Here is a 23772-nt window from a genome sequence, read left to right as displayed (position 1 = left end):
TGATACGACAACTGTCGTTATTATTTGAGGATTGGATGATGTCCGATATATTATGGATGGGCAGACTTTCTGCCTTAAAAATGGTTGTATTACCAAAGTTATTGTATTTTTTTCGAACATTGCCCATATTAATCCCTCAATATGTACTCATTAAGATCCAAAAACTCTTTACTTTCTATATTTGGAAGGATAAGAAACCTAGGCAAGCAAGGAAAACATTGTCCTTACCTAAGACGGAGGGAGGCCTGGGATTCCCGGATCTACACTGGTACCAAATAGCATCCCTATTAGCACAAGTGAATCCTTGGTTCTCAAAAGGGAAATTGATGCCATGGGTCCAGTTGGAATGGGATATGGCTTCTCCATTCCCACTCACAGACTGTCTCTGGATACCATCTCATGTTAGGATCCCGTGGATCGAAAAATGTACGACGATATCCACAACCAGGAAAGCCTGGTTAGAAATGGTTAATGCGTCACCAGAAGTTAGTCTTCCCTCCACGGGTTTCTCACTGGAGGGACTGGCCGCTTTAATACCAAATTTAAGTTTTGAGACCTGGAAATCCCAGGGTATTTTTTCCCTTAAAGAAATAACAACATTCGGCACTCTTCAGCCATTTACCCAAATTAATGCACAATTCCACACCCCTTTTAGAGAGTTTTATAAATATTTACAAATCAGACATTGGCTACAAAGTATAACTCCACCCCCATACATCATCAAAGATCTCCCTAAACCTTTAGTCAATCAACTAAATAAAGTTAATAACAAAGGAGCCATTACATGGTGGTACTCTCAATTAACGACTCCCACAGAATTCAACAAACCTGTAACAATTTTGAAATGGGAAACAGATCTCTCTTGTGTCTTCTCTGAAGAGGACTGTCGTCTAATATATAAAACTAGTTATAAAGTTTCAAAATGTATGTCGCATATGGAACAATATTATCGGTTGCTTCACCGACAATATTTCACGCCTAAACTAATGCATATTATCTCACCATCCCACTCCAATTTATGTTGGCGGAACTGTGGCCATGTCGGCTCTTTACTCCACATATTTTGGACTTGCCCTTTATCACTTCGCTATGGAAAGGGGTGTTTATTTTAATATCAAAAATTGTAAAGATCACTATCCCTCCACACCCGGTTATAGCTATCTTTCATATATACAAAGAAGATATGACCTCCAACGACCGTTCTTTAATGGGACACATCCTTATAGTCACTAAAATAATGTTAGCCCAATGCTGGAGATCTCCTATAATCCACACTTTGGAAGATATAGAAAAAAAGGTCCAAATTCATTTTGAGTTTGAAACAGCTGGAGTAAGTTATTCCCCAACAACATCCAATCCACTAATTCAGTGGCTGAACTGGTCTGAATACTGGTCTTCAAAACCCAAACCCTGAGACCCAAAATATAAAATTTTGGATAAATAACCGAATTTAAGTAGATCAATGGAGGCTATGGGGAGAGTTGCCTTGTCCCTTCTATGGCTTTGATCATTTGGAAGACTTTAATATAGCTAGTAGTCTATATCTCGTCAATTTAGCTGTTTGCAATTTGTCATTACTAGATGAAAATAATGTAATTACATATTAATTGATGAAAACAGTTGCCTGTTCCGGACTGTATTAATATTACCAGGCTATATTTGTTAGTTTTTATGCAAATATTGTACCTATTTCTTTATTTCTGTTTCCCTGATCCCTTCCCTTTTTTTTATTTCTGTATCCCAGATCCTACCCTTATAATTTTGAAATAATAATAAAAATTTAATGTTTAAAAAAAAAAAATTATATATTTCTAATAGCTCACATTTATTTAAAAGGAGCCGTACAAAGGTAACAGAACAAACAACAACAAACAGTACAAACATACAAAAATACATAGTTACCGTGTGCAATGATATAATTCTGTAGAGAAGACAAAGGGGTGAGTTTCCTTGAATAAGAGCTTAGAATCTAGAGGGGATATGTGTGGACAAAATAGGGACAAGAGGGAAGAGCTGGGGAGGGATGAGAATGGAGATTTAGAAGGGATGGCAGGGTAAATTGAAAACTTTAGGGGCACGTTTGAAGACTGCAAGACTGGTTGGTGCAATGGTTACCATTACTGCCTCACAGCACTGAGGTCTTTGGTTTGATTCCCACCACGGCTCTAACTGTGTGTAGTCTGTATATGCTCCCTGTGCTTACGTGGGTTTCCTCTGGGTGCACCTGTTACCTCTCACAATTCAAAAATATACTGGTGGGTCAACTAGCTCCTGCAGATGTAGTAGAGAATATAGATTGTAAGCTCCGCTGGAGCAGGGAATGAATTGCTAAATATTTTCTGTAAAGCAACAGAGAGAAGAGGGCGGGAGGTAGAATGCTTGGAAATGAGGCTGTTGTGAGGAGGTGTAGTTGATCAAGATAGAGCGATAAAACTCTCCAACTTGTGTACGTAAGAAAAAAAAACATTTGCATACATACACAAAAAAACATAATATATGCATGAACAACAATGGTTCATTCCCGATCAGTTCTCTACTACTGGCAACCATCATCATATATTTGCATAACTCAATCACCTGCAGCTCTGAGAGTCAATTCTTATTTAATTTCATTCACATGTTCTCAGCCTAGTTTACAATGCCTTTTCCCTCCACTGTCCCGCCTCTCCAAGGCCAAAGCGCCAAAATGTAAAATTGCTTCTGGGCCTGCACAGAGCGATTTAATGCAATTTACACTAAACAAACTGGCGCAGTTCTCACTCAACATCAGTCCCTATATGTTTTGACTATTCTATTTTGCGCAAAGTTCTTACTATCTATAATATAATGGACCTAATGTATGTCTAGGCCAAGCCCACTGCCACATCCCCTCATAGCTCTCACTGGCTGCCTGTCAGTACACAAAAATTCCCCTCCCTTCACAGATCTCATTTGCTGCCTTCTAGGACACAGCCCCCACCTACTCATACAGCTTTCACTTGCCTCACATAATACAGCCCCCTGCCATCTCCCTTTACAGCTCCATGGTCCTACATCCGATCACTTCCAATTACCTCCATCCCTGACAGTGGACACCAATCCCACGTCCCCGCACATGTTACCCCAATCCCACTTTCAGCTTGCTCTGCAAGACCCACCTAGCAGGTTATCAGGACAGACACAAGTCTCCCTTTGCTGAGTGGAGTCTGCAGAGTGTCTCTGCACTGGGGGCACCTCAGGTCTGTAGGGACGGACCGTAGGGGTCCCCAACATTTATAGACTGATGAGGCAGATACGCAGATATTGCTACTCATCAATATATGAGGGTAAATGTAATAGGCTGCAGATTTAAGATAACAGCGAGTCCTGTGCGAGACTGCCCAATGTTTTAAAGTAGCAGTCTTTAAGTAGGCAAGACCAGGTTGATATAGGGGGCACCACAGATAGTGACACGGTCCATAATACTAGTATATTCTTTATTAAACTCACAAGTTCATGTATTTTTCAAACTATTGGTGTCTATTGCAAAAATGGCCCATGTTGTATATAACATGATATTACTTACAGTGAACAAAGGCTCATATAAGCAAAAACTGGGAAAGACATTTGAACAGAGGTTTGCCCAGGCCAAAATTTCTCTCTTTTCACTGAGTAAAACAGGTTTACCACCCTACCCACTAGCTCTGTTATACATCTTTTCCATTAGAATGCCAGGTCACACCCGGGATTATGTTCACATGCCCATCCCTAATGCCCAGACGATAACGCCCTTGGCATTACGCAAGGAGCCGTCGACTGGGGATGATCTCATCGCTTCAACCCGGGTTACCCGTTCACACTGCTTCACGAGCAGGGTTGAACACACGCTCAACCCTTCTCGTGAACCAGGGTTGAAATGCCAGGTCACTCGACCCGGCTTATTTCAACCCTGCCCTTTAACACTGAGCAATAACCCGGCTTGCTGCCTGCTCACCTGCAATAACCAGGGTAATTGCTGCTAGTAGAAAAGGGGTATAAAGGCCCCCATACATCAGCAATTGATTGCAGCAATCGTGCAATTTGCAATTGATTGTGTATAAAAATCTTTCCCTTTTTCAATCGATTGCAGATTGCAGAATTGCCACAATCGATTGAAAAAGGGAAAGATTTGTATACACAATCGATTGCAAATTGCACGATTGCTGCAATCAATTGCTGATATATGGGGGCCTTTAGTTTGCGTGCATCAGAAATCTGAACAGTGGGGAAGATCCAATTGCAATATTTCTGCCCTGTGGAAAAAGGAATCTGCCCTGTGGAAACAAGGACAAATGGAAGCACAAATGGAAGCACTGTCATAACCACAAAATATTTAATTACTGTATTATTCTTAACATTCTGCATCACTATCACCGACAACTTTCCACTGACAATCACAGATACATTGTGGTGAAAATATTAGATAAGTTTGAATTTTCATTTATAAAGTTTACTAGTGGGGGCTAATGCCAAGTAATAGGTCAAAGAATTTGCACAACCCTCATCTTTATGGAATGGGCTAGTCACCAAAGAAACACCAAACATTTAGGTCACAGGATCTCAAATTCGGTCTTCAGGATCCCTAAAGGTGGCCATTCATCAGACCCCGGATTTTGCGATCCGGCGATGCGATGGGAAGTGCCGGCGTTTCCGGGTGGAAACGCTGACCTCCCACCATCGATGTTCTGCGATCCGTCGCCGGATCGCAGACATTTTCCATTTTAAATGTCGGCGATTTGACGATCGCGATCATTTTTTGATCGCGATCGTCAAATCGCGAAAATCCAACATGTTGGATTTCTGCGATGCCGGGTTGCCGCATCGCGAGATCGCCGGGTTGCCGCATCGCGGCCCCATAACAGAGAATGTTTTCCAGGTCTCCTCACGAAATCACAAGTGAAATAATTAGCTCCACCTGTGAATCTTTTAAAATGTGTCAGCCAGTAATGAATACACCTGTGCATCTGCTGGGTGACCCGGAAAAACGTGACCTGCGTGGGGTCCTGAGGACAGAGTTTGAGAACCATTGATTTAGGTTAATACTACAACTTTTGTAACTATCCTTTTTTCATGCACAAAACAAATGACTCTAATGTGCTACCTGCCTATGGACATTCCTGCTGAATTCCTGTCCTGCTTATGCAAGGCTCCATTTTTAATAATTGAATCAGTATTTTTATGTAATCCAATGAAAACAGTGTATGGCTATGGTAAATGAATATTCAGTGGACTATCATTAGTAACTCTTAATTATAATATCTGTAACTTCTGTTGAAGGAGTCTTATATCACTGTTAAATTGTATTATCTTATATTACTGTGCTGGCTCCATTCCTAAGAAAATCCACCCTAGTGTTTTATGATGTAGGCAGATGCTTCAACGTAAATGTAAATATGTACTTCTATTTATTCTATTTAGAGTTTGCAAACTTTAGTAAGACTTACCAGAATGTGCACCATCTCCTACTTCCTTCTGTACCAACAACCATTTCGGTGCTGAAAGAACAGCCCTCATCTGCTTCTGCACACTACTGCACAATGAGGACATTGATTATATCCCTGTCACCTCCCCATGTAGTCACACCACAAGCCTGTCTCCTCCTTACAGACTGTCACCCAGTTTGGGAACCTTTAATCCCTCCTGAAGAATCACGGGAACTGACTGGCAGGTCACCAAGGATGGATTAGCACAGAGGAAAGCCATCCTCTCTAAATGAACATAAAGGATCATTACTGTAAATATTGTTTCTTACCAGTTGGGGGAGCCCACTGTCTATGTAATGAAACAAAGGCATAAACAGGCTGCAAAACATTGAAAACAGCACATTTTACAGTGCTTCAATATAAAAGCAGGGATCTGTTTGGTCAGATGAAGAAGGAACTAGTGGATTTTGGGGACTATTTACTAAGCCTTGGATTGAGGTAAAGTGAACGGAGATAAAGGGATTCACTAAGCCTTGGAGAGGGATAAAGTGTAGAGAGATAAAGTACCAACCAATCAACTCCTAACTGTCATATATCAAACACAGTCTGTAAATTGACAGTTAGGAAGGATTGGTTGGTGATTTATCTCTCTCCAAAGCTTAGTGAATAGACCCCAAAGTGGCAGCCAACCAGCTCTTAACTGTCATTTTTCAATCACAGCCTGTGACTTGGCAGTTCGGAGCTGATTGGTTGGGACTTCTGTTCACTTTATATCTATCCAAGGCTTAGTAAATAGACCCCTATATACTCTAACACTTTCAAGCTTAGTTAATTGCCAAAGCCAGGGCAATTAACTAAGGAATCAGGGCCAGTGCTTTCCTTCTATGAAAAAAGGTAGCAGAACTCAGAAGAAAGGTGCTGGTATTTATCTAATGTTACTATACGATACAATTTTTATAGTAGCTTTCAGATTCTGGATAAGTCTTCAGATATTTATTTCATTTATTTCTGAGATGATTTAAATATTCTTCCTGTTTCTGGAATTAGTCATAAAAAAACTGCCATTACCGTGTAACCCTTTGTGACCATGTCCTCCCTTTGTGGCCAGTGACCAGCAAGGGACAGTTTACATAGGGGAAACAATTCAGTGCCATAAAGGGCAGTATCTGATGGTCGGCAGGGGCATACAACATGCGGCCACCGTTTTGATATTAGGGCATGCTAAAAACTGTGACATGGCATGCTGGGATGTGTAGTTCCACAGCAACTGGAGCGCCGCATGTTAAATATCCTTGGTCTAGAGTGATGGCATTGAGCACTCAACATCTCTTCAAATGTTTCCTGGTTGCTAACTGTGAAAATAAGAGATTGACCTTTACAGCAGGTATGGTTGCAGCCAGAACTTACTCCCACTAGGCTGATTTAGCAGGCCTCTGTACCCTGAATATTTTGTAATTGTTAAAATGCGCCTTCAATTTTGGAGTGCTGAATTGCACCCTACACCTCTCCGGAGCAATCCACACACAGACACACTGGGAGCCACTGAAGAGCATCAGGAGATGGGCAGGGAAATGGGCTAGGTGCCACAACCCAGTACCCAGAAAGCACACACCAATTAACAACAGAAGGAAGGATACCAGTACTCCCGCTCAATGCTGCTGAGGGCAGCCCGCCTCCACACACAAGCTGGGAGGCAGGAGCCACACAAACCCACAACCACCCCTGCTTCTCCACCGCCCACAGGGTATGCAAAGGAGAGATGAGCCACCTGGACCCCACCAACAGAGGCACCATATTAGGACTACAATGAGGAGGTAGACATCTTGCAGGTGGTCAGCCACGTATAGTACTGGTTCCTAAAAGTACATGAAGACTGCCTTAACATAGCAGGTATTGTATGTAGTTTACAGATAAAACAACCTGTTCTGCTAAAAGGAGCTATAGAAAACATGCACTCTACCTGGGGACAGATTTAAGCTACTCTCACACAGCAGCTATGGTCCTGATGTAGAGTTGTACGCATACCCGATGGTTTGTGTACAACTTCGATGACGGGGGGACTGTTCTTGCAGAATGGGTACTGCATCATAGCATGCAGTGCCCCCTAAGCCGCAGCCTGACTGACAGATTGCAGTCGTTTGGGGATGGGGTGGCGCCAGGCAGCGTTTCCAGAAAAAGAGGCAGCAGCTATGCTAACAGCGTATAACTCTGAATCACGACCTATGTCATATCATGTATTGTACTCAGGGTTGCTAAATATGTGAATAAAGTGAACTGGGGGCACTACTGTATGGCATTATATTAATTAAGGAAACTACCATGTGGCATAATATGAACTGAGGGCATTATACTACAGTATATATAATATAACATGGATTATATTAATGTATTATAATTGTATATATTAGCTTTAGAGAAGTGTCACGTCCAAAATATTGCCCTTCAAAATTAAAATTTGCCCTCAGTGATCAGCACCCTGTCCCAAAAATTGTAGAATCAACACTTCGGCCCCATAATATATACTGACCTTCCGGGGTATGTCATAAGGTTTTCAGCCCTACTTCTTTTTTATTGGAGCTCCACTTCTCTATTATCTGCAAATTAAGCACTGGTACATCCCTTCAGTGATCAGCATCATTAGAATGTGTTACAATGCGTTTCTGTCCTGCATTCATTTCACCAGAAATTACTGTTTATTCCTTAGATTGCCAGAGAGAATTTAGTATTATTTGATTTCACGGGTTTTTTGGTGGCATATTAAGAAAAATCTCTTTATATTTATGGACATTAAATTACCTTTATGCAGTTAGAACAACCTAAAAAAATGAACTGAAATAGGTTTTCAGAGTCTGGCCTGCATTACATGCGCTTTAAAAAATGCAGTTCTCCACCTATAATCAAGTATAGCTGCGTGCATGGCACCAATCCCACCATTGGTGCAGGAGATTTGTCTGAAATTAGCCGGATCTCTGCAAAGCTCTCTTCTCAATATTTATTATATACTTATTAACCACTAGCTGGGATACAGCATTGGATCATCTGCAATCCCTTCGGGCAGTTGAGTGACTATGGGGTTACGCAAGCTGGCCGCCACAGATGAGTAAAAGAGGCCAGGAAATCTGTCAGCCAATGGAGATCCTGGCCTCCCAGTGATGGTGACACGCTTCTGTTTTAGGAAAAGGAGGCCATCGCCGCCCACTCCCAGTCCAGAAAAGGCAGCAGACTGTCAATCACTGACCGTCTGCTGCCGCTCTGTGTTCAGGATCGCAAACCTGTACTGCACATGTGCAGTACGGGTCAGGCGCATTGAAGACCATGTCTAGCAGGGCTGTCATCAGGAAGGAAATGCCGGGACTGGAGTCCGGTTCATGGACAGAAGGGGTCTGCAGTGGCACTGTGCGGCTGCGATCAATCTCCCCTACTGTTTGTAATCTCCATATGTTAAACTTTGCTAGGATCAAAGATTGTGCATTGATTGTGCTGTCTACCACAGTCTGAATGTATCAAGTGGAATGTATTTAGTGCTGAGCTGCTCATGAGCCTTCCAGAGTGTGACAGTGTGTGTATGAAGCCAGCCCCAAAACCTGTGTAATTTAAGAGTGTCCTGGTTTTATGGGATTGTGTGACAGTGTGTGACCCTGATGAAGTTCAAACCTAGGCAAAAACATAATCCTGGTCAAATTACACCACCATGCCAAATTTGGTGGAGTTAAATACAAAACTCTAGCCATGCATAAAGGACAGACACATACACTTTCTCGCTTATTATATAGATTATTTATATAGGGCACACACATATTATGCAGCACTTTATAGAGGGTATTTGATCTTACAATCTGTGTTCCCTAACACATGGACACACACACACATTTTTTTTTTGTCAGAAGTCAATTAACCAACCAGTTTATTTTTGGATTGTGGGAGAAATCCAGAGCACCCGAATGAAAACTGCACAAACACAGGGAGAACATAAAAAAATCCACACAAATATTACCTTGATTGGGAATTGAACTCATAACCTCAGTTTATGAGGCAGTAATGATAACCGCTATGCCACCGTGCTGCTCTGTATAGAATGGAAATCAGTCACCACATCCATGGCACACTTATCCTACATCATACTTGCCAACTCTCCCTGATTGTCAAGGAGACTTCCTAAAATAGTAGCAATCTCCCTGAAGAGTCTGCACCTTACCCCATTAAGTATATACTTAGAAAAAAATAAATCAGAGATATATACAGCGATAGGATCATCAGTGCCATTTTCCTGCATTTGTTATAAGGCACAATGATCCCTATGGCTACATGCATTTTCCTATAAGGTTTTTTTAGTGGACACTTATATGTAATCACTTGTAAAATACAATACATGAGCAATCCCTGAAACATATAGATCTTACTAATTGCTTTGGGGCTCATTTACATTTGGAATTTTGGATGAAAGTCAATTTTATGACACACCTCTCAGATGTAGCAGTACACGTCCACTTTACCACCGCGCTCATAGGTGTTGCTTTCACAATCTCCTTGAAATTATTTTTCAAAAGTAGGCAAGTATGTCCTACTTACAAATACCCTGTTGTTGACCAGTTACATACAGTGCCTTGTAAAAGTATTCACCCCCCTTTGCATTTTTCATGTTTTGTTGCCTCACAACCTGGAATTAAAATGGATTGTTTGAAGGTGTCATCGTTTCATTCACAGAACATGCCTACAACTGTAAGGTTGTGTTTTTTTTATTTTGTGAATCAAACAACATTTAGGACAACACAACAGAAAACTTCAGCGTGCATAACTATTCACCCCCCTAAAGTCAGTACTTTGTTGAGCCACTTTTTGCTGCAATTACAGCTGCAAGTAGCTTTGGATAAGTCTCTATGAGCTTGCCACATCTTGCCCCTGGGATTTTTTCCCATTCCTCAAGGCAAAACTGCTCCAGCTCATTCATGTTGGATGGTTTCCGCTTGTGAACAGCAATCTTCAAGTCTGACCACAGATTCTCAATTGGATTGAGATCTGGGCTTTGACTAGGCCATTCCAACACATTTAAATGTTTCCCCTTAAACCACTTGAGTGTTGCTTTAGCAGTATGCTTTGGGTCATTGTCCTGCTGGAAGGTGAACCTTCGTCCCAGTCTCAAATCACAAGCAGACTAAAACAGGTTTTGCTCAAGAATATCCCTATAGTTAGCACCATCCATCTTTCCCTCGACTCAAATCAGTTTCCCAGTCCCTGCTGCTGAAAAACATCCCCATAGCATGAAGCTGCCACCACCATGTTTCACTGTGGGGATGGTGTTCTTGGGGTTATGGGATGTGTTGGGTTTGCGCCAGACATAGCGTTTTCCTTGGTGGCCGAAAAGTTAAATTTTAGTCTCATCTGACCAGAGCACCTTCCTCCATACATTCGGGGAGTCGCCCACATGGCTTTTGGCAAACTCAAATTGTGTCTTCTTATTTTTATACCTAAGTAATGGCTTTTTTCTGGCCACTCTTCCATAAAGTCCAGCTCTGTGGAGTGTACGGCTTATTGTGGTCACATGCACAGGTACACCAGTCTCTGCTGTGGAACTCTGCATCTCCTTCAGGGTTACCTTTGGTCTCTTTGCTGCCTCTCTGATTAATGCCCTCCTTGCCTGGTCTGTGAGTTTTGGTGGGCAGCCCTTTCTTGGCAGGTTTGTTGTGGTACCATGTTCTTTCCATTTGATGATGATGGATTTGATGGTGCTCTGGGTGATCATCAAAGATTTGGATATTTTTTTTATAACCCAACCCAGAATTGTACTTCTCAACAACTTTGTCCCTGAATTGTTTGGAGAGCTCCTTGGTTTTCATGGTGTGATGCCTCTTGCTTAGTGGTGTTGCAGCCTCTGGGGCCTTTCAGAAAAGGTGTGTTTATACTGACAGATCATGTGACACTTAGATTTCACACAGGTGGACTTCATTTCACTAATTATGTGACTTCTGAATGTAATTGGTTGCACCAGAACTTTTGAGGGGCTTCATAGCAAATAGGGTGATTACACATGCACATGCCAATTTTCAGAATTTTATTTATAAAGATTCTTTTTTATATATATTTTTCTCATTTCACTTCACCAAATTAGATTATTTTGTGCAGATCCATCACATAAAATTCAGATTAAAAAAAATAAAAAATTACAGGTTGTAATGTAACAAAAAAGGTAAAAAGCCAAGGGGGTAAATACTTTTGCAAGGCACTGTAGATGTTCAAAATTAGGCATGCTGGCTCTGACACATGCAAAGTCGATAAAATCGTGCGATCCATCCACACAGCAGACTTGTGTGCAACTTTTAATCAGACCCAAAATGTTATTATATAATTCTCCCATACATGCACAGTATTTTAGAAAGGTTACTTAATGTTTTTTTTTATATAAAAAGAGGTCCAGAGGTGTCATCGTAGACTTCAGTAGGTTTCCGTTATTTTCTGCCCTATAGGGTGGTGCTATGGTGGCAAGAATGACAGCTGAATACGTGCCTCAGAAGGTCATCAATAGGTAATATTGTTTTGTACATGCCTCAATTTGTTCTCATTATATTTTTGGTAATATAACACATTATTTGCCGAAAACAAAGTAATAGAAATATAATGTGAAATACTGAGTAAGAAAGTGACTGCTTCTTGACTAAAGCCTTTCACCTAGTTTATCTGATTTAAAGGGAGGGCAGTTAGCAGTATCCACATCTTCCTGTGGGGGGCAGACTGTATAACTGAGCTAAGTGTTCTGATCTGGGTGAATTTTTTCTTTGTTACTGTAATGACTGGTCACTAATAGTGCAAACATGCACGCAATTAAGAAATATGGAAGAGATGCAACACAGTAAAATACATGAGTATCTGCCTTGCTGTAACTAAACAGAACTGACCAAACATCTACTGTCACCTCTATGTACTCCATTACGCCCTGTTGATGTTTTTGAATAACTCTTTCTGGTCAAATACATGTATAAGAAACACAATACTGCTTTAACACCATCATTACTAAAAAGAAAGTCTTTACAAAGTTGAATACAGTTGCCCACCCTGACAAAAAATAGAACACAAGCAAAATTGTGAACATCTACCATTGCAGTTGCAGCTTGAATAGCACAAACAACTGAATAATTCATTGTCAATTAGTCTGGTAGTAGTGAAAAAAACCTCTCCTTCCTTCCTCCATATGTAATCTCATACCTTATGTGGCTAAAGCAGAGTCTGAAACCACCGAATCAAGCTCACCATCTATTCAATCTCCCACTTCACACATCCATAACATTACAGTGATCTCTTCTTGCCTCTATTAATCTTAAATGTTTTCACCTTATAACCTCCTTTTTTTCATGACTTTAACTTGTATCATGGATTTCATATCCAGATATACACCTCCATTAAAGCTCTCTGCTTACTTTTGCTACTCTAATATTTTACACAGCATACAACATATATTTCACATTGCATTATACTTTTCATACCTTCTCTATTGCTCTATCCTGGTCCTCATGTGCAAAGCCACCAGCTACTGCAGCATCACCTCCAGCTAATAGTGCAGCATCAGTGGTGGAGGAAGATCTTGGTCGGCCTTGATGATGGTGTAACACTGCAGCCAGTCCACCATCCATTGGCGGAGGACGGCGGGGAAGGTGAGGACTTCCTCCACGGAGTTGTTGATGATGGTGATGATGAGCAGTGTCTCCAGGGCCACTTTTGCTGCGGCGGCCGCCCCCATGCTGCCCAGAGCCTCTTTTGACAGAGGGACGAGAGCGTATCTGCTGCAGTACACGGTTGAAGGCAGTTGGGCGTGCTGGTAGATCATGCAATGAGACGGCGTAAGACACTCGGTGCATTTCTGGAGATCTCTCTTTTTCATCTGCAGAGTCGTGGTCTGAGGAGGATAAGGGGGCAGCTGTGGTTGCTTGTGGAGTTTGAGGGCCAGAGGCTGACCAGGCAACCGGGAGCTCTGAAGTTGTCTGATGGTCCCGTTCTCGCGAACGTCGACGGCTGTGGAAGAGGTGCTTTAGTCCGTGTCCAAACATGGATCCTTCAGAGAGCTGCTGGATTTTCTGTAGATAAAGAGTGTATGTAAGATAGGCAGTGGCGGTATCTGTTTCGTCAGTGTCAGCAGACACAACAGAAACTAACATGGATATATTAATATAATGCATTTTTTGCAGGACACATAAATATAACAGGTCCACAACTAATAAATTATGTGAACTATTTTGCCTGTAGCAACACAATACATGTGAGCTATATAAACACTTCAGATGGGATGTAAACCTGCCCATCTCACACATTACTAAAAGATTAACACCATAAAGACCTTTGTGACATTAGAAGCATAGGTCCCTCATATACTCTCTGATTTCAAATGACAACTATCTACAACATAAACAGCACACACACTCTACCTATCATTATACAGTATATCAGCACATATATACACAGCATACGCATATAGTGGGCAACAAAAGTTAAATGTTGCCCTACAATTGTGCTCTGGTATATACAATGCATATACCGGGTCCAACTACTGATTGTCATGCTCTTTCTAAAAAAGGCAGACCTGCTGTCATCGATTCAAATACCCCACCTGTGTCCTAACCCTTTAATCTCCATAAGCACTGGAGCCTGTCAGACCTGAAATCCTATGGTCTGAGCATTCTGAGAGTTTACAGCCGGCCGGAGTCAGCACGAGAATGTCACATTACATCCATTAAATATTTACAGCCTCTCACATCAGATATCAGGTTCCCAGACTGGTGTCTAAGCTCAGGGCTAACCTGCGATACTGACAGGAGACTGAAAAGAAAAAAAAAGAGACGCAAGGCGTGACAGCAAGGGAAATAGAGCATTAGTGACTGTTCTAAAAAGACTGCATCGAAAAATTAAAAGAAATCAAGAGAAATATAGCACTTGAGGCCGAGAAAGTACGTGTGAACGAGAGTGTGAGGGAACAAACCAGAATGTGATAGCAACAGAAGAGATTTAATATGATGTGTGCATTACAAGGGAACATTGGATTGTGTGACAGAGAAAATACAGACAAGAGCATATGAATAATTAATAAATAGTAATGATGGCTTTGGTCAAGAAAAGAAACAAAGTAGCAGATCAACAAAATACCCCCTATCACTTTTAAAGGTCAACATGAATAAACATAATCTTAATAAATAGTAAGCAATATCGAACACTGAATCATTTGTTACAGAAATGCTCCTGTCTACCCGTCTCATTCTTAGTTGTGGCTTGCCCCTCCCTAAACTGAGTGCTTTCTATTGGAGCAAGGCAGACTCAGCATCTTCTCTGCTAGTTTAAAAGACAGCTCCTACTCCTGGACAGAGAAATTCATCATAAAATAACTTTTTAGCACACATTAAGATCCTTATTTGGCTTCTGAATTACAGCAGGATGCTTTATTTGAGGATGTCTGGTTAACATTAAGGCAAGTTCATAAAGAAAGATAAATATATGACTGTAATCTTTTAGGTTCTGAAATGTTTTCTATATTTTGGTGGCAAAGTGAAGAGGAGCCGCTAGAAGCTGTGGTCAATTATTTACTGTTTTATATGGCTGCACTGACTAGTGCTCCCTGTTTCTGCATCATTAAACTGAAATGAGATACAAAAAAAAAATCACCTGTACTTTAAAACCCCATGTAAGATAAATTCTTAAACAAAGGGAAAGTGATAAATAATTTAAAAATAATTCAATTAAACCAGTTTCATTATTTCAGTTTTCAGTGACTTGTGGTTACCATGATAAGCTGTCTTGGTAATGTTGTGATGTATAAAGCAAATAAGTCTATGGTAATAGAAATATTTTGCTTGCTTTGGTTATTTTTCTGGTTCTTAACACTTTTTAAAAGGTTTCCCAATTACAATTTAAGGTGCGTATCCACTTGCTAATGGTAATCATTGTAATACATTGTAATCGCACAGTCGTTCCTCATCCCCTGTATTGCCTACACTGAGCGATACGTCATTCAGTGCAGGCACCCTCCCTTATCCCCGAACATGCCCAATCTGTCGTTATCGGCAGATTGACTGACATGTTCAGGCGATGACTGATGACGGAAACGACCAGCGGGAGCGCTCATCGCTGGTAGTTTCCGACATTTTCAGGCACGATTTGTGCACGATTAATGAGCGATTGAACGATAACGATATAGTTATCGTTCAATCGGCAAGTGGATACGCACCTTTAATCGTACTAACCTAATTTACTTTATTAAACACAAATGTGCACTCAGTGGCTACTTTTTTAGATACATCTGTACACATTCTCATAAATGAAAATATCTAATCCAGCAAATCAATGCATAAAAAGCAATTTAGGGCCCGATTTAGACTTGGGAATAAAGTAAAACTGGGTGCAATCAGTGGCAGATCGGGTAGAACTCTCCAGATCAGCCGTGCAATGTGTCCCCAGTATGACCCCCAGACGGACGCAGTAATGAGACTCCGTGCACACAGGAAGTTGCCAAGATACTGCGCGAGGTCTGGTCAACCACTATTATGCAAATGTGGTCGATGGTTGTCGATGTTAATGATGTTTACGCTATCTTGCGTACTCATCAGGCTTTGAGTAAAGTGAAATGGGCGGCTTAAAATAGGGCTGGGCGTCTGCATCTTGTGTTGCTATCTCCGTTTGTATGCATTGCTTAGCATATTCTCGCAGTGGACGGGTGCGTACGTTCTCTCCTTTGCATTGATTGCTGAATCAGGCCCTCTATTTCCAAATCTGAATCAAGCTCTGAGACCATCTATCCCAGAGTTTATGAAACTTCTGTAAAGTATTCCTACAGGTATATACATAACGCTCATGATCGATGGTGTCATTAACAAGTGCCCGCCATTTATAAATATCTGAATATTCCTTGGCACACAAGGATCGGGCTATAACAACCGTAGCAGGTGTGGGCAGGACCATGACAAATCTATAAATAGTGACTTTAAAAAAATCTTCACTATCTAGTCCAAATAGACAGAGCCTGGAGTCAGCATGAAGCAATGTTGGGGCAGTAGATCTAACATCAGACCAGACCTTGAATCAAAAATCTTGAACCCCAGGGCAAGCCAAAAGAAAATGCAAAAAGTCCCACCCTAGAGCCTGGGAATTTAGGTCAATTAATTGAAGCAAGAGTTCTTATCCTGGAAAGAGTAACAGGAGTAAAGTTAAATCTATGAGGTATAAAAAAAATAATAATAATTTAAACCGGGCACACGGGGAGGTATTCCGAAGAGATACCAAGATCTGAGTCCAGTGATCATCCTAGAGAGGAACTAAATCAATCTCCCATTTAAACTTAAGGGAAACAAGAGCATCCGATAAGTAACAGCAATTAAGGTCACAATAAAGATAGGAAATCACCTTTCTAAGGGGCAGCTTAAGAAGTCTTAAAAGGGGAAGGGGAGACCAGGAGAGGGACATTGCCAAACTGGGTATGCACAGCATGACGGAGTTGGAGATATCTATAAAAGGCAGAACTGGGAAGACCAAACTCCAACGACCAGGTGGTCAAATTTAAAGGCACCATAAGAAAGCCAAAAGTTCTCTGAACCAAATATGCCCAGCCACTAAAAATAGTCACTGACCCAGAGGGAAACATCGGGATCCAGACCCTCCCCTCCAAATAAATCTTGAGCAAAACCAAGGAGACCTGACACAACAATGGAGCCAGTCGTTTAGAGAGCAGGACATGTAAAAGGAGATAAAGGAGACCCTGTCTGCTCATCAGGAAACCCCGCAAAGGGCGAATCAGAACAATCACCCAACCATTGAACCACATGCACTAGTTGAGAAGCCATGTAGTAAAGTCTCAAATTAGGAAGGCTGAGGCCCCCAGAGGATTTAGATCTGCACAAAGTACACAATGCAATCCTAGGTCTATTGTCCCCCCATACTGTATAAAGAAGGAAAGTATAGACTCAATGACAGATAAAAATTTTCCTAAGGATAAAAATAGGAGATTGGTGAAAAATATAGAAATATTTGGGCTAGATGTCCATTTTTAAAAGTTAATACGGTGAATGGATGGTTTTTCCAAACATGTATCTTTTGTTTCAAATAAGCAGTAATATGCATAACATTACGGACAACTAAATCTGCAAGGTTTAGTACCTAAAGGAGAAGGTCCAAAGTTGATAAAGAGTCCAGAGAGCACACCAAATTACTCAACTGCCCGCATAAGTCTCTCCACCGAGCCATGCAATTCAGCCAGGAACAGAACATATCATCTGCATATAAGGCTATAGTGTCAACAACACTACCAGCCCAAATGGCCTGTTTACCAGGGTCTGCACGAATCAGACATGCCAGAGGTTCAATGGCTAACGCAAACAGTGCAGGAGAGAGGGAGCAGCCCTGTCCAGTGCCACGACCCAGAGTGAAAGTGAAGGTAACAAACTTTGACGAACAACCCAGCCACTGGGGACGAGGTGGACCTAAGCAATAAAACAGGGGCCTAGATCAAATTTATCAGAGACTTCCCAGACGTACCATCACTGTACAGAATCAAAGACCTTGGCGGCATCAAGAGACACCACCACTGCCCCCGGGTCTTCCATATGAAACATCTGTACGTGGTAAAATAGACGTCCAAGAATCTGAGTGGTAGACTTACCCGACATACAGTTTGGTCAGGGTGTATTATAGTGCTGATTACTGAATTAAGTTGAATATCTTACATCTTGGCCCACAATCTTAATATCAGTAGTTAGAAAGGAAATCAGTCTATATGAGTCTGTACAAAGGGGGCCCTTACCAGGTTGGGGTAGCATGACTATGACAGCTTCCGACATAGAGGGGAGAAGGACTCCAACCTCAAGGAGGCCATTATAAGTATTGAGGATGCAGGGAACAAAGAAATGTTTAAACTTTTTATATACCTCAAGGGGAACCCCAGACACCTTAGAGTGAGGAAACACTGATATGGTTGCATCAAGCTATTCCTCCGTAAAAGGAGCATCTAAAAAGACCATGGCTTCCTCTGCTAAAAGGGACAACCTAACAGAACCCTAACAGAATAAGCACAGAGTTGGGAAAGAGTAAAAGACACCTTAGTGGTATAGAGAGAAGAAGAGAACTGCAAAATAAAGCTGTTATGTCCACCTGCAGAGGAGAGCAGGACCTGAGAGGAGTCTAGGATACCCGAGACAGCAATAGGAGCGCCATCCTCTTGTGTCAAGAATGCCAAATAGCTTCCACTAACATCCAACTGAGAATATTATAGATGACGAGAGAAAAATAATCTACGCTTGGCTTTGTCAAACAGGTGATCCGGCCATTCCCTTTGGGCACAGAGTATGGCCTCCCGACAAGAGTCAACCCACGACGCCAATATTGAAGCTCTAGGTTCTCTACAGGAACACTCAATAGCAACCTCTATTTTCCTATTAAACAATTTAAAACTAGCAATACGTTTTATCAGAGTGCCCCTAAGAAAAACTTTTAAATGAGTGTCACAGAATTGAAACATTAAGACTCAGGGCCTGATTCAGAGCCGGACGCTCTGACAGAGCGCTTGCTCTGGAATCAGGGCCGGCCTTCTGTTTTTTTTCGACCACCCACAGCTATAGCGAGCGGCCACGAAGATGGTCGCAATGGTCAAGACCATCGTGACCATCGGGCTTGCGACAAGACCCTTGTGGTAGGGTCTCGTTGCCGCAAGCCCTAGAGTGCTTTAGGCTCTAACAGAGCCGAAAGCACTCCCACTGACAACACTTGTGATGTCAGTGGGGCCGGCCCCAGACGGTAGGCGTTCTCATGGGAACGCCTCTGTCTGGGCAGCCATGCCCCCGGCCCGCCCACCAAAGGGGGCGTTCTGTCACTCAACATCGACAGCACACCCCCTTTGGTACGAGACCCAGAGCGAGGGTTTGCCCGTCGCTATCCGGGTCTCGCGCATGCGCACGACGGAGCTGGCTCCGTCGTGCGCATGTGCACTGTGCCACCATCGACCCACTTGCGAGCGCATAGCGCTCGCGAGCGGGTCTGAATCAGGCCCTCAAAGCGTTATCCTCAAATATGAAACCTAAGCAGCCTGCAACTTGGAGCCTACACCAATGAGGTCCAACCAAAAGGTGTTTCAAAAGAGGGCACCATCCTAGAGGGAAGTGCCAATAATAATGAAACCAGGAAGCGATCGGATACACCTCTGGACGAGTAGCCTAATGCAGAAACCCTAGGTCGAGAGAGGAGAGAAGAATCATGTCAATACAAAATGCATGATGGGTGGAGAACTGACAAGAGAATTGGGAAGCTAAGCGTGACGTACCCACCATAAGTCCATCCACCCCAACTCAGGAACCAATTTAGTGAAAGGGGTAGGGAAGGGAGGAAGGGACTCTCTCCAACAGTCCAATGAGATCCCAATTACTTTATTAAAATCACCCAGGCAGATAAATGGAGTGGAGGGGGAAAGAGTGACAAACGAATCCCCCATTTTAGAACATCATTATCATAGGGAGGAGGGATATATACTGACAAATTTGAACAAGTAAGAAATTAATACATAGAAAAACATAGCAATGAGGGGTCAATTAGCACAGTGTCCAGTTGAAATTGAAATTAGTATATTATATGCAAACACTATAAAAATGCTTCTAAAGTGTCTGCTGTGTTTGAATTGTATCAGGAGCACGTTTGAAACACTCAGTACTTTAAAACTGAGTCTCAGACAACTGAGATATAAATGATCACAAAACTACAGTATTAAAATAGGGATGTGGTCAATATCCAGACAGCTGGCATTCCGTTGCTCAGAATGCCGGCACCAAAATCCTGACACTTGTCAGAATCCCAGCGCCGGCATCCCGACCGCCAGAATCCCGACCACCAGAATCCTGAAGGTAAGTAGCGGGGTTGGGGGAAGGGTTAGCGTCAGGCACTAGGTGGAGGGTAAGGTTTAGGGTGCGGGGAGGGAGAGGTTACGTTTAGGCACTAGAGGGGGTTTGGGTCAGGCACCAGAGAGGGAGGGTTAGGGTAGTAGGGAGAGGGTTAGAATACTGACCGACAAGTGTCGGTATTCTAACCCTGTCGGGATTCCAACCGCCGGGATCCCGAAAGCCAGCATCCTGTACCCATTCCTTAAAATATACAGTATTAAAATATACACACACTAGTGGCACACTATCACTGATAGAGCAGCCATCAAGCAACAGGATATGTTTGCAATTCAGAAACAATTATTATATGACACAAGCTATTTGAGTGTCATATAATCATGATATCATGTCAAAAGCAGAATTATATGCATGCAATAATATCAGAAATAAGTCATAGCAGAGCATTTGAGGCAAAGGTACATTAAAGTGTATTTACTATGAACTCATAAAATAAAGACCTTTCTCCATAAGAGTGGTTTATTTTCAGATATTGTTTTATATATTTATGTGGCTTTACTTTATTAGATGCCAGCCAGTACCTATGTGGCCACCATGAGGTGCCAGCATTCAGATTGTTTCTCTAGCACTTCGTGATAACCAACATCACAGATTTTTCTTTGCATCCCAAAGAGGTGTGCAGGAAAATCTGCAATGTTTGGCTGCCATAATGAGCAGGTACATCGCCATTACCAGAATTGCCCCCTATGAGCCTACACTTCAGGGAAAGGACAACTTATTTCAGAACTCACTTATATCTTGTTTGAACAATCGAGTTCTTACCAGAATTATGTTTTCTAAAGTTGCAGAGAATATAATACGCCTGAAATGATGAGTGTTTATTACATAGCCATAGCTGTTCAGTGACTGCCTTTATAAATGTTGAGATGCATTCATTACCAGTTACCTATAGTTCTCAGACACCTCAATCTCATGCAGATATTATCTTTAAAAGTACACCTTTCAAATATGATTTGCAGAAAGGAGAAAATTCATCATATTCAACAACCTGATTTCCATAACGTGCATATTGCTAACAGCCCACTCCACAGTTCTCACACCAAACACAGCCAGCAAAACTTTATTCTCATTCCAGCGTCTCTATGGAAACAGCCACAGAGCCAAATAAGTTCAATACACTCCACTTTGCGATGCTCTGCAGAGGAATACATGTTGCCGACGACAATGTATGGTTAAAATACATATAACTAAGAGAAGGTGGCTGTTCATTTATTTACCATTTGGTCTGTATGTTTCTGTATATTGGAAAGAGACTGTATAAAGTGCTATGTGTATTATTTGTTATAGTTGTCTTTTAAGTCCCAAACTGATACATGGGTATAAGGAAGCGGTTTCCTAATGTGTAAGTATTAATTATATCAGTGAGGGTTTTTGGACTCCAATATGTTTATATATTAATACAATGTTGGACAACTTATGTATGCAATGCATCTGGTGAGACAAAGTGTGTATCAAGTCATTAATAAGAGGTAGCTCAGTTCAACTTCTGCATTAACTTGATGGGACTTGTACAAAAGCATATATAAATAAGAAGTTCCTACATTACACAGAATGTCTGGACACTGCAATAATGACATGTAAAAGTGGAAGCCTTTCAGTGCATTATCGATCACATTACAAACCTGTCCTGAAAACTGAGCACTGCCTTGATAACACAGTATTACACACAAAAACAGCTGTGTCCTCTTTTTGAATGTGTATATTCTATTGACACTGTAAATAAAAGGATATCATCCTTTATGTTGAATCAATATCATATCTCTTCCTGTCTGTTAATTGAAAGCATCAGCATTTCTGAGTAAATTTGTTACCATATAGTTCATCTGAAGTAAGTGACATGACCCACATTCTTACATATTACAATATTTTTTTTACTTGTCCCCTTGAACAAATCTCTGTGTTTGCTGATATGTGTTGCCAAATGTAACATGAAACATGAAAGTACATTGCAAATATGTTTGCATTGGAAAATACACATATGTTCATATGTGCCCACCTGGAACAATACAATTGGCTACATGAAATTATTCTATTTTCTTCAATCATATTCCTATTACCTTGAGATCTGGAGGTTTGTTCCGGGTGATGACAGGGGGTGTCTGGTTGACAACTGCTCCTGCAGAGCCCAGATCCCCAGGTATTGGGCTGTCTGAACATCGCACTTCCATGACAGTAGGTGGAAAAGGAGCATCTTGTGCACCCACCTCCTCAGGGTGCAAGTCGTCTGACTTGCAGCGCTTCATGTATCCAGAGTGGAAGAGCAGAGGGGCAGGAACAGGGAGCAAGTGTGCAGGACACCATCAATCAGGAGAAAACAATAGAACAGGTAGGATAACAAAGGAAGGGTATAAGGTCATATCAAGCAAGGGAATAAAATGGTGTCATTCAGAGGGAAACACACAAACTTTACACATATTAAAGACAAACCCACTGCAGTCACATCTGTAATTAGTATAAAGTATACACAAAGATCACGTTACAGCCAGCCACACTACCTGTCTGTGCACACAATGGAAAGATGAACAATGTGTGGCTTCATGAGGGGGACAGCATGAGCACACGTTTAGTGTCTGACATCCAATGTGCTTAGCTGCATGCAGACACTACACAGAGATGCCGTTTTACACTCACAGGAGAAATCACGTAAATGTTTTACCAAATAAAATCTGCCCACCATGCACCTATACACGTTGCACATACACACAGTGCAGAACCGTACCCACTACACTAATACAATGGATACACTCACGTTCATGACATGCACGCAAACAGACACTATAGGCTAGGGCAGGGAATAAAGGGATGTAAGACTGAGAAGGGGCCCCCGGTCTATTCCATCTTCCCGAGGCCCCTTTGGCTCCCGGTCCCCGGGGCCCCAGCTCCTCCGTCCACACTTCTCCCTGCAGAGCCTGGGGTGACCAGCGCTCAACCTAACCTACTGCCGAGCGACACTGCCTATGTCCAATGGCAAGAGAGCATTTGTCACCGGTCATCCAGTCAGAAATGGGGGATGGTCCTAAGGACGTTTCAAGGCAGGTTGAGCGGCGGGAGCTGTCACAGAAGGTGGTACTGTACTGTAGAAGGGTTACTATTAGTAGTGGGTACGAGGGGTCATTCACCTCCGGGTAGATCCCTAAACAATCGTCGCCCCTTATTCTCTAAACACCTTTCTAGCTGCTCAGCATGGACAATATCATAACTGCTTGAGATGTAATATGTCCTAAACAATTCTGCTTAATGCTTTATTTGTAATTTATATACAGCACTGTGCAAAAGTTTTAGGCAGGTGTAGAAAAAATGCTGTGAAGCAAGAATGCTTTCAAAAATCGAAGTATAGTTTATTTTTTATCAATTAACAAAATGCAAAGTGAATGAACAGAAGAGAGATCTAAATCAAATTATTGCATCATTCTTTAGTTTACATGGAATATGGGAGCAGAAGATCC

At 41.9% G+C, this 23772-nt stretch overlaps 1 protein-coding gene across 1 annotated transcript in view; it reads right to left on the bottom strand.

The window, feature by feature from the left end:
• TMCC2 (transmembrane and coiled-coil domain family 2) overlaps nt 1-23255 on the bottom strand; it is a 118328-nt gene extending 95073 nt beyond the window's left edge. The window contains exons 1-2 of the mRNA XM_088479619.1: nt 22384-23255; nt 12896-13483 (exon numbers count right to left, since the gene is read on the bottom strand). Coding sequence (XP_088335745.1) covers nt 12896-13483; nt 22384-22569 — 774 coding nt within the window. The 5' untranslated portion in view covers nt 22570-23255. The remainder of the gene's footprint in view (nt 1-12895; nt 13484-22383) is intronic.
• Between the last annotated feature and the right edge of the window lie 517 nt (nt 23256-23772).

The sequence above is a fragment of the Taudactylus pleione genome, unplaced genomic scaffold, assembly GCF_031769625.1.
Source record: "Taudactylus pleione unplaced genomic scaffold, aTauple2 ptg000242l, whole genome shotgun sequence".
NCBI classification, from domain to species: domain Eukaryota; kingdom Metazoa; phylum Chordata; class Amphibia; order Anura; family Myobatrachidae; genus Taudactylus; species Taudactylus pleione.
The sequence above is the reverse complement of the archived record's forward strand: the minus strand, read 5'-3'. Positions and strand labels throughout refer to the sequence as shown.